The sequence below is a fragment of the Protopterus annectens genome, chromosome 7.part0 (assembly GCF_019279795.1).
Source record: "Protopterus annectens isolate FY-2018-M chromosome 7.part0, PAN1.0, whole genome shotgun sequence".
NCBI lineage: Eukaryota > Metazoa > Chordata > Ceratodontiformes > Protopteridae > Protopterus > Protopterus annectens.
The window spans coordinates 693,749,272-693,761,621 of record NC_056739.1 but is presented as its reverse complement, the minus strand read 5'-3'; the positions used below and the strand labels follow the sequence as shown (position 1 = coordinate 693,761,621).

The 12,350-nt window shown below is 34.9% G+C and overlaps 1 protein-coding gene across 1 annotated transcript; it reads right to left on the bottom strand.

Moving 5' to 3' along the window:
- Positions 1–981: 981 nt before the first annotated feature.
- On the bottom strand, positions 982–2,023 carry LOC122805838 (toll-like receptor 13). The gene has a single exon (XM_044076092.1). The coding sequence runs from the start codon at positions 1,946–1,948 to the stop codon at positions 1,241–1,243; it is 708 nt and encodes a 235-aa protein (XP_043932027.1). The 5' UTR covers positions 1,949–2,023; the 3' UTR covers positions 982–1,240.
- Positions 2,024–12,350: the final 10,327 nt, after the last annotated feature.

Below are 12,350 nucleotides of genomic sequence, written 5' to 3'. Positions count from 1 at the left end.
TCACATCAGTCACCCTGCTAGGCAGGGGACCAGGGAAATAAATATTCTGGAAAGAAATAGCCAGGGACATGTTATGGCTAGGCTTGTATAGGCTCTGGGGCTGATAGCCTAGTACCAACCTATGATAGGTCTAGGTAATTTCATCAACTCATGTAAAGATTTTCATTATTATTTTACACAACAGGCAAATCCCCTCAATTGCACATTCCCATGCACCCTCCTCCATCCACAATATACCAAGCTCCATGGTCATGACAACTTGGTGAATGGGGAGGAACTGCAGGTCACAAATATTCTACCACTTTTAATTTCTAGTACTTGAAATATATTCATGAATATACATATAGAGACAGCTCAGCACAGCAGACCCAGGTATCTACTCCCAAGATAACATTATAGAGCGATAGCTGAGTATCCTACTGTTTGTTTGCTTGCCTGGAGATGCTGAGAAATGCCATATGCAGGGTGAATCTCAGGATTAATTATACTGGGATAGAGGTTTGCTCTCCCTCTGCAGTTTTCATGTCAAAGCCTCTTTCATTGGCTGTAATTCCATAGTTAACTCAGTGATGTAATTTTCTGTCTTATTTAATAAAATACTGTGCTGTCACAGAAATAAAGCAGCTCTGCATCACATTATAGGAAACACATTTTATTATTATTATTATTTAATAAATATAAAGAGAAAAAAGTTATTCTGGATAAAAAGTTTATATAAACTATCTGGTCACACTCCATGCCTCTGACAATATCTTGAAGCTGTCTCATCATAATACTCAGTGCTGCAGCAGACTATCACATTGTGACATCACAGACAATTTTGTGCTAACCAGGGTGGACTCAGATTCTTTGCAATACATGTAGTACTGTATAACTGTCTGCAGGAATGGGCAGAAGAATAAGAAGAAATAAACGCCAAATAAAACCATTCTGGACTTTTAAAAGGTTAATATGCATGTTAATTTATTTTTTTAAATAAATATTTGCTGTTTATGATGTTAAATTCATTACTAGAATGCATCAGTTAAAGTAACATAATAATGTCTCTGCTTAACTAGAGTTTGATTAAACAAATTAAAATTGCAATTTTCTGAGATCAGCTTGCTAAAAAAATCCAACACCAAAACATTCATAAGATACCCATATTTATCCTCTGAAAATAGGGACTTTTTCCATTTCTCTTTTATTTAAATATGCTGTATTTCCCAAATTTGTGGCATGTCGCTGCTAAAGTATTTAATCACATTTCTGATTTATCATCAGAATTCAAAACAGCAATTTTTAGCCTTTCCCAAAATAGGAGTTGTTCATCCCCCCCCTCTGGCCAGTCAATGTATGTCTTCTTCTTGATCATCCTTGCCAGCCTGTGATAAGCTGAAATCTCACTGGGTAAGATTCTCTCCAAGAAAACCAGAATGAGACTGTCTTGGCTTTCTGCCAGCAGTCTGTATGTTACCATTCTCATCTCCAGGGAACACCATTCACTCCGTAGGTAATGATGGGTAATCACACAGATTGTTTTCCTGCTACTGTAAATACTGTCCACAATGTTATCCACAATGTCCTTCCCTACCTCAAAGTCCCTGTTATGGAGGCACACCTTGAGGAAAGGTGGTCCTTTCTGCTCTAAGTTTGGAATAAGCTCATGGATGAGCCAGAATTCATCCTTCGTGCTGTATGAAACAAACACATCATACTTATATTTGACTTGTCTTTCTGCCCAACCCATTTGTGTTTTCAGCCAAATCCTGAGTATGTATAATGTATAAATGAGATACCACCCTTCTATTTTATAAAGGAAAGCAAGCAACATAAACAGTATGACAAAGACCATGGTTCCAATAAAAAAATGAAACTCTAGAGGGAGAATGCATGTCTTTTCAAGGAAGTTAATAAAATTATCTGCATGGAACCAATTCTCACAATTTTCAATATAAAGATTTAACATCACATCTTGTTGAGCAGCTGCCCATGAAATGATCCATTCATTTTGACAATCACAATAAAAAGTTACACCAACAAATGCGATATATCGTAAGTTGATACAGTTATAAAACAGATCTTTTCCCAAGCTTATAATCTTCTGACCTTCAATCACTAAGTACCTTAATGACAGCAAATCACGAAACATCTCTTTTGTGAAATAAATGAACTCAGTTCTTTTTAAAACTAAAATTTCTAGTTTTGTCAGGTTATGAAAAAATGTATCATAATATTTAAAACAATTAAATTCACAATCCTTTATGTCATACAGATATAGTGCTTTCAATGTATTCAGAGATGAGAGATTCATTTTATTTGATAGCTTAACATCTGATTTTAAATGCAGGCTTTCAAGATTTGGCAGCAAACAGAACAAGTCCGAATAGCTTTTCATATCACGTCCACAAATTCGTCTTAGGTGAAGTTTCTTCACTGCCGTAAGAGGAGTTGACTTGTCTCTTTCTATATAACCACCACACACTTCAAGATGTAAGTACTCCAAGAAGGCATTATAAATAGCACTCATGTTAGTAATAATTATTTCTTTTTCCCATTTAAGTGATAAAGTGCTCATCTGATGAGGGAGTTCTGAGAAATCAATAACAATGCATTTGTCAACTAATCCAAGATGTAACTCATGTAAGTGAGACTGTTCACTGAAAACACCTCTACAGATTTTTTTAATGTAGTTTTTTGTCATGCTCAGAACAGATAAACTCTGTAAATTTTTAAAATAATGGCACTCTAGTTCAGGAATTAAATTATTGTCTAGATACAATTTCTGAAGCAAATTTAGGCCTGTGAAAGCCCCATATTGGATTACTCTAATTCTGTTGTTTGCCAGTTGGAGGTGCAATAGTTGTACCATGCAGGAAAGCTGATTTGAGTTTAATTGAGTTATTGAATTGAAAGAAAGATCCAAGTGTGTTATAGATACTGTTAAAGTTTGATTACTGGGACATAGATTAATCTCTTTTAAGAAGTTTTTGGCTAAAATTAGGCTTTTTAGCTGTTTCATTTTATAGAAGTGTGCAGTTTCAGTTGTAAGTATTTTATTATTACTCAGGTCCAAGACTTGCAGCAGGTCACATTTCTGAATGGATTTGGCACTGATTTCTTTAATGTTGTTTTTATTTAACGTCAAATTACTAGTTTTAAATCGATAAGCTGTGTGGCAAGCATTCTCAACAAATCCCTTTCGCCTACCCCTCATATCAGACATAGAGAGGTTAGTCACTGTTTGTATACCAGACTCCAACAGCTCAGTCAAATTTACATGGGATTTATCAACATTAAGTAGGACTAGGTGTTTACAGTAATGTAAAGCTCCCACTTCAATTTTATGCAATGAATTTCTTTCCAGTGTGAGATTGGTTATATTTAGTTTAAATGTACAACTCATGCAGTTTTTCTTGATAACCCTAATTTTACTGTAACCAAGATTTAAATTCCTCACATTGGTAAGGTTTTGTATCCGGCATAACACATTACATATATTGTTTAAAAGGAATGAGTCACACTCAAATGTAACTAAGCTAGTGAGATCCGATAAGGCAAATTTTCCTATATTTGAAGGTTGATAGTTTTCTAATGTTAATCTTTTCAAATTTTCCAGTCCTTCAAATTCATGGTCATTAATCTTCCTTTCATGATTATAGAAAAGATACTCCAGAGATTTCAGTCCATAAAAAGCACCGGTGGATCTGTTATTTCCACGTAATCCTTTAACAATCAAATATTTGAGGTTTGTGAACTGAGATAATGCACCTTTTTTAATGAACTGTGTAACCAAATATAAAATTTCTATCCTTTTCTCATGGTTCTTAACATCCAAGACTTCAGTAACCGTAACCCGGCAATATGCATATGTGCAGTACTTTGGGGTAAAAGGAGGATCAAGAAATATTTGTCTGGATATGACTTTATCATAGACTTCACAATGTCTTGAAATCCAGCTATATGTGAAGGGAAGAAACGACAAGAGCAACAGAGCGGCAGTGATTTTCTTACACATAACTTCTTCTGCTTTATTGTTATTAATTTTATCATAAATATATTTCTTCTTCAAGCTGTGAGAAAGTCAGAAGCAAAGCATGCACCTGGAAATAAAAAATATAGACATGTAAATATTAAACATATGGATATGTTACAAAATGTGCTGACTGTACAATGTTTACACTCTTTTATATTCATAATAGTCTTTAAAAATGACATAATCTGTCAGGTCTATAGACATTTAGAATCATTTTGTTCATGCAATTATTATATTCACTGAACTGTTATTAGCCTCCAGAGAAGTCTATAAAAGCTGCATGTGTGTGTTATGCACATTTGTGTGTGTGTGTGTGTGTGTGTGTGTGTGTGTGTGTGTGTGTGTGTGTGTGTGTGTGTGTGTATGTGTTGCATTACTAGTAGTCTTTGCTTAAAGGAAATTACAAACATTAAATATATGGTTTTGACTATCAATAAATATTTCTTGCTGGAATATATCGGGTCTATTAAATTGTCAAACGTCTACAACTTTGAATCACTAAACATTGAATACTAGTGATCAAAGTTGCAGAACTTCGAATAATAAAAAAAACATGGGGGGGAAAAAAGGGTTTAAGCAGGGATGCAAGCCCCCCTGCATCCCCACACCCCCCGCTGCTTAAATATACCAACTCCGAGATCGTGCTACAGTGTAGGAAAGGGAAATCTTCCCTTTCCTCACCATACTTTGTTAAAGTGCAATCTTAGAGTGGTATATTTAAGTAGTGGGGGTGTGAGGGGTGCAGGGGGGCTTGCTACCCTGCTTAAAGCACTTACTTTAGTTTTCTTTCATTTTTTTTTTTTAGTCAGTTATTCGAAGTTTCGGAACTTTGATTATATGGGTTCAACCATATGGTATTCAAAGTTCTGAAACTTTGATTATCTGACATTGCTCCAATATATCATGGTCATAATTTAGGTTGTTACAAATAATAACTTCACTGTACCATATAATTAATCAGCTGCATGGAAAACTTATGTTTGCAGGTTGTCATTTTATTATTTATTAATAATTTATTTATTTTATTTTTATTTATTGACATTTGATTACTGGGAAAGTCAGACCAGGTCATAAGAGTCTATTTTCAGTGGAGGTCTGGGGAGAAAAGCTCCACCTAATAGAGAAAATTAAAAAAAATCAAACTCCTTACATAAGAAACAGCTGAAAATTCGGGTCTACTTTATTTATGCGAAAGCTGAAAACAGTGAATGCATATGCATCGAACCATATGCATTGAACTGTGAAACCATCGAAACACAATAAAAACTGAACTATACAACAAACATGACATGTAACAGCTGCAGGCCTGCGCCCCCACACCCCCCACTGCTTAAATATACCAACTCCAAGATCGCACTACATTGAAGTAAATGGAAATCTCCACCTACAGAGATTTCCGTTTGCAGTTTTCGACGGTTCGCACTTTCAATGCATATGGTTCGATGCATATGCATTTGCTGTTTTTAGCTTTCATGTAAATAAAGTAGACTCAAAAATTCTACATTTCAAATATAATAAATAATTTTGTAAGATACAGAGGTATACTAAAATATGTTACAAGAGAACAAAGAGAAAAAGCAAAGTAAAACACTATATGCAGTGCTGGAGAGCATACTTCTGGAAATTCACAGCAGTAATAAGTAAAAGTCATGAGATAAGTTCAACTATAAATATAAAGGAGTAGAGAGATTAGGATAGATTAGTATAAATGGGGTGGAGGTAATAAAAAAAGGGTATGTAAAGTGGTACAGAGGGTAGCATAGCCAGGTGAAGATGAGGAAGTGGTGATGGGTAAAGAATCTGTACAGATAGAGGTGAAGAAAAGTAGACAAGATTTATATTCAACCAAGGGTATAGCATAAGCAGAGCCATGAGTTTGATAGGTGGTCTTTCAGAAGATGCTTGAAGGAAGAATGGTAGGTTACAGTTCTTTAATAGCTTGTGGAACAGAATTCCATTTCTGGCAACAGAATACAAGTAAAGGCTTCTCCAGTTGCTTTTTGAGGATTATAGATGGTGAGGAATTATTTATCATTAGAACAATTGGGGTCTGTTTGGGTGATAGAAAGAACAGAACATAGTGATGGCAGGCATGGGGTTTATAAATGATGATGTGAGCAGTAGCTGGTTATATGAGTTATGGTAGTGGAGTAGTTCAAGCCAGATGAAAGTTTTAAGGGTCTTGCAGTGATGTGTATTGTATTGTTTACTGGCAGCAAATTTAGCAGCTTTGTTGTAGCGTATTTCAAGTTTAGTTTTAAGAGATATCTGCAAGTTGTAGACAAGTGAAAGCAATGAACAAACTGGCGAAACAAAACTTCAAACCACGAAGAGCCTCTTCAACCAGATCTGGTTGAAGAGGCTCTTCATGGTTTGAAGTTTTGTTTCGCCAGATATCTGCAAGTTGGTAAGGATAGAGGCACAATACAAGAGTGAAGGAAGGAGGTAGGTGGTTGCAAGGGTGATTTTAACAGAGTTAGTAAGAAATGTATGTCTATAAAGTATGCCAAGTTTCTGGTTAGTTTTTTTATATATATATTATTTTGGATATGGAACTCAAATCTGAGGTTGTCATCAATTGTCACACCAAGCGGTTTTGTATGGGATACAATTTCTATCTCTGTGTTTTTAAGGGAGAAGATTTTGAATCTGGATTTGCCCTTCACATGTGCTTTAGGGAAGAATAAGAGTATTTTTAGGGGGTTAATGAATAACTGGACATTGTGAAGCCAGTTTTCAACAGAGGGGAAGGCTTTTTGTGTGATTTCAAGAAGATGTGCCAGAGTGACAGATGAGCATATTAGTGTTGAATCATAACTATACTATATGTGATGCTTATCTAGAAGAGGTTTAGAGGTCATTAATGAAAATGTTAATAAGAAGTGGACCAAGAATTGAGCCTTGGGGTACACCAGTGGTAAATGTAAGGTAAGGAGATAAAGTATGTTGCCATCTATTAGTTTGCTGTCTGTTAGATAGGTATCTTTTAAACCACTGAAGAGAAAGAGTGAATAAGTAGAGATGGTGAAGTTCTTGAAGGAGTTTGCTATGTGAAATGGTATCAAAGGCTTTGGACAGATCCAGAAATATGGAAGAGATAATATTAACAAGAAAAAGGACTCTGGCATCTTACCTAAAAAGGATAATAGTGCAGTAGTTCTACTATGGTCAGGGTGGAATCCATGTTTAGCACTGTTTAAGAGCTGTTCAGAGAGGAGATGGTGAAGAAGTTGAGCATGAATCTATAAATATATATATATATATATATATATATATATACATATATATATATATATATATATATATATATATTTTTATGATTTTTGAGAGAGGGGAGAGAATTGCAATGGGAGGAAAGTTAGAGACTTCTGTAGAGATTCCTCCATTGTGCAATGGGATAACATATGATCTTTTCCAAATGGCTGGGACATAAGATTCCTGTATTGATCTATTCATTACGATAGCAACTGGGTAAGATATGGCTTCTGCTGCCATCTTGACATATTCAGGTGGGAGGTTGTTGGCAGCTATGGATTAAGGTTTAAGTTTAAGTAGCAGCTTTTTTATAGTAGATATTGTTACAAGCTTTAAGGTGAAATTGTTAGCATTTGTGGCCAAGGATTGTCTGGATTCATATTTCTCAGTGTTTAATGTGGTAGTGGAGGAGGCAAATGGTAATATGTTATGGGTCTGTGTAGGGGTGGGTGATGTGCTGTTGGTGAGGGCAGCAATGTCCTCTATAAATTATTTATTAAATCTAGTTGCTATTTCAAGGGAAGAACAGGTCTAAGAGGGATACAAATCTTTTTTTTTTTTTTTTTTTTTTAACCATAATTGAATATTGTGTGAATAGAGGAGCAGAATGTTTTTGGATCATTTTTATGATTGACTTGTAGTTGGTCATAGTATTGTTCCTTATCTTTGTATATTTGTTTTTTAGCTTGATTAGCTTGATTACGAAGTTCCTTGTATCACTGAACTTTTTTTTTTTTTAGCCACTCCCGACAAGCATTGTCTCTGGCATGCATGATGTTTTGGTGAGGGTGGATAGCCAGGGGAGTGTTTTACTTTCACTCTTTTGATATGTAGAGGGGCATGATTATTTAGGGTGTTTTAAAAAAGGTACTAAAAGTTGTAACCGAGTCATCTAATGGGTGAGTTTTTTAGTATACACCAGTTGAAGGATCATAGGATACTGTTAAATAATTCTTTGTTAAATTTTGTGAGATTTCTGCTTGGTTTAAGTTGATGGGTACTGGGGTGATGAGTGTTAAGTCTGTGTGTGTGTGTGTGTGTGTGTGTGTGTGTGTGTGTGTGTGTGTGTGTGTGTGTGTGTGTGTGTGTGTGTGTGTGTATGCAGGGAGATGGTCACTTAGGGAGTTAGGACAAGTTCCACTGACAGTATATTTATTGGTGTCTGAGAGTAAAATCCAAAAAAGAACTGTATGCTTGTTACTTTTGTTTTATTTAGTAGGTGTTGTGATCAGTTGAGTCAGACCAAATAGATTAATGTGGGATGAGGGACTGTCAGAGATTACATTTTGCCAATTAATACTGACAACAACCAGAATGATTTTTTCATGAATAATAGTACTAGATACCCTAGACAGAAATTATTTGAGTATGGGTATATTGTTACCAGGGGGATGTAAATTACAATAATATAAAGCGAAAGTGTTTTTATAGAGTTTAGCTTTAAAAGTGTTACAAGTATTTCAGCTGAGTGAAATCTGGGGATGAAGTAGGAATAGGTGGAGAGGTTATAGGAGCTGGGGTAAAGTAGGACAACTCCTCCTCCTTTTTAATGGGGTCAGTCAGTCCTCATAATGTTATAGCCTGGATGTAGAATTTCTGTATCTTTCATGCTGGATTTAAGCCATGTTTCAGTGATGGGTAAGATATCAGGGGAATACAGTGCTATCCAGGTATGTAGAGCTGTAATTATATTATAAACACTGCAAAGATTTAATGTTATCAGACTTGGGTTTTTGGCTGAACTTATGCTTGATGGATTGGGAGACTGGTATGTCTGTAAATGGGAAATGGATTGGGTGGAAAATGTTTTTGTATAAGACTTAAAGGATGCATTAGAGAAGGGATTGCTTTTAACTGAAGGAGCAGAGTTATCTGGGCTGTTATGATACTTGCTAAAACCGGTGGTATTGAGGTTTAGGTTTAGGTTTAGATTAGTAGGGCCAGGGTTTTGGTGTATGTCCCAAATAATTGATTCTTAGAGTTCCAAAGCAAAAATTTGGAATAATTCTTAAGACTCATTGTGAGTGGATGTTTTATTTTGATGGAGGGGTGGTCACAGTGAAGTATTCTGTATTTAAGGCAAAGTACTGGAGAGATTGAAGAGGCTGGGAGATATATTAGAATCGTTATTGCAATTGTCTAGGTTAAGTAGAAGGTTGGAGGTCGGGTTGTGGTAGTGTAGTTTAAGGAAAAGTGATAGTTTAAGTGGAAGATCAGTACTAGAATATGAGATAATATAAGGAGCAATATTTTGTATACAGGGTTACTGATCGAGGGAGAGGTGGTAGACCGTTAAAGATTAGGAAAAAGTCTTTTAGTTGGAAAAGTGAAGGACTAGGGCTGGTGTAAAATGATACTGATTGTCTGGGATATACAGAAAGAAGTTCAGATGATTACAAGATTAGATAATATATTGTGGGAATTCTATTTATTCACTCATATATTCAACTTTACATGGTCCTTGTTAATTTTAAGCATAAAGTAAAGGTATTGGAAAATATAAAAATAAATTTCTTATGTTTTACACTAAGTCAGAATGTATCAATATGCTATTCTTAAATAAAATACAATGCCGTGATAGCAAATGTAAACTACTGTTCCTGCATATCGAAACTTATGGGTGGAAAGAAACTAAAAATGTAATTGTGTTTACTCAAAACATCAATGGTTGCAGTGAGAATGCAAATTATTGAAAACTGACAAAGTTATGAGGTTTCATTTTGCACATTTAGTATAGCATATTCCTTTTGTTTGCAATGTTTTTAGTCCAAATCTTCAGTGCAGCATTTTTATTATTATGCTGTTTTATGAATGCAGTCTGCAAAAATGTTCACATGGTGAAAAAAAGAGCATCCTGCAGAGCAAACCAGCATTTCCTGTTGGGCTACACACAATACACTTTCAAATCTGAAAATTATAACTATCCTTTTTGAAAATCCTAAACAAATGTATTGTGTGTTTTAAAAAAAAATGTTGCTGACTAACAAAGTAAAATATCTGTAATTTGTTTTCATAGAAATGATAGAAAATTTAAGGAATCTTGTAACCATTACAATGTACTAATACCCACAAAGGCACAAGTCAATATATATATATATATATCTTTATAAAAAACTAATAAGAAAACGTGTAGCATATTAATGAAGGAAGTTGGTGCTTATAAATAAGTGAATGAACACGAAGAAAATGTGAATTAGAATTTATTAGGACTGAGCGCTTTCGTCTCTGCCTGAGAATTCGTCAGAATAAAATCAAATATATACTAAATAACTTGACCTGTTAAATAAAGTTAATTGAATTCTTTGTATCTGTTAAACACACACTAGAACTACCAGTATAAAAACTAAATTTAAACAATTAAATACATATAGTAAATGAATAACAAAGATTCACCACTACGTATAAAAACATCATAATGCAATTAAAACAAATTATGACTTATAAATAATAAAAGTAGTTGAAACTGCCTGGAAAAAGTTAAATGGTAGATAAATCAATGTTTCACAACTTTTCAGCCCTTGATTTCAAAACAGGTTTGAATGAAATAGTTTCCCTCAATTTGAGGAAATGTTTCATTTTAGTGTCATTTAATTGCTTGTGAATACATTGTCAAACTATTGAAGGGGTCAGTAAAGTGATTCTGCATGCATGTGTAAATTGCTTGGGTGGTCATTGGGACAAATATTTCATATCATTTAAGTGCTTGTGCGTACATGGACAAACTGCTGAATGGTTCGCTTGGGCTAGTGTTTCATTTTGATGTCATTTAAGTACTTTTGCATACAAGGGAAAACTGCAGAAGGTTTCGTTTTGGGCTAACGTTTCTTCCTTTTGTGTCATTTAAATGCTTGTGCATACATTGGCAGACTACTGGAGGGGTCATTTAAGTGCATCTGCATAGAGGAGCAAACTTTTGGGGGGTGATGGGGAAAGGCTTCATTATGATGTGCCTCTGCATACATGGGAAAATACTTGTGGGGTCACTGAGGAAAAGGTTTCATTTTGATGTCATTTAAGTGCTTGTGCATATATGGGCAAACCACTGGAGGGGTTGTCAGGGGAAATGTTTTATTTTGTTATTTACTGTATCTCCATAACAACCATATATGTACCTGCAACCACCTTGCTTAACCCCTCCCTCTCCCTATACCCACTTTACCACTAAGTCTGATCTATAAGACCCTTACTATTTCTATAACTTACTATATCTATCTGCTCTCCCTTCTACATCCTCCCTCTAGATCACTACATCCCGCCTCTACTACTTTCTTCTTCTGCACCATCTCTTCCTCTGATCTGAGACCCCTTGTACATACACGTTTCTCTATATATTTTTTTTTTTTTTTGCTTCTGCACTAATTTCATCCTCAGATCTGAGGTCTCCTGCAAAAACACAATTTCTCCTTCTAGCCACTAATCTAATAATACCATATTATTTTCAAAAGATTACCTATAACCTTATTTCCATTACTGCATACCTCTTGGATTTATTATTGTTGTTTTTCCTTTTACAACCTTATTATTATACTTTTGTATATAGATATGTTTAATTCCATGGAGTACATATTTTTTTTTCTTATTCATTATGTTCATGACATTGTTTTGCTCTGTAGTATTGTAAACTTGTCTCTACTTGTATGTCTGTTTGGGGCTTTTCCCCTCGAGTCTCCACTGAAAAAGGGTAAATTCTTACCCAGCTGGACCAACCCAGTTAACAAATACAAAATAACTAAATAAATAAATAAATAATTTAAGTGCTTATGCATACTTGAGCGAACTACTGGAGGTGTTATGGTTGAAATGTTTAATTTTCATGTCACATAACTACTTTAACATGCATAATGAAACCTACTGGAAGGGCTGTTTGGGCTACTGTTTCAGTTTAAAGACATTTAATTGCCCATACATGAGCAAACTACTGTAGGGGGAAATTAATCATTTTGGTGTCATTAAACTGCTTGTGCATACTTGGGCAAACTACTGGAGATGTCATTTAAGTGCTTGTGCATACATGAGCAAACTACTGGAAGGGTCATTGGGAGGAAATACTTCATTTTATTGTAATTTAACTGCTTTTGCA

Coding starts and splice junctions, on each gene's coding strand:
- LOC122805838 (XM_044076092.1), bottom strand. CDS start 1,948: ATGTTAAATCTTTATATTGAAAATTGTGAGAATTGGTTCCATGCAGAT.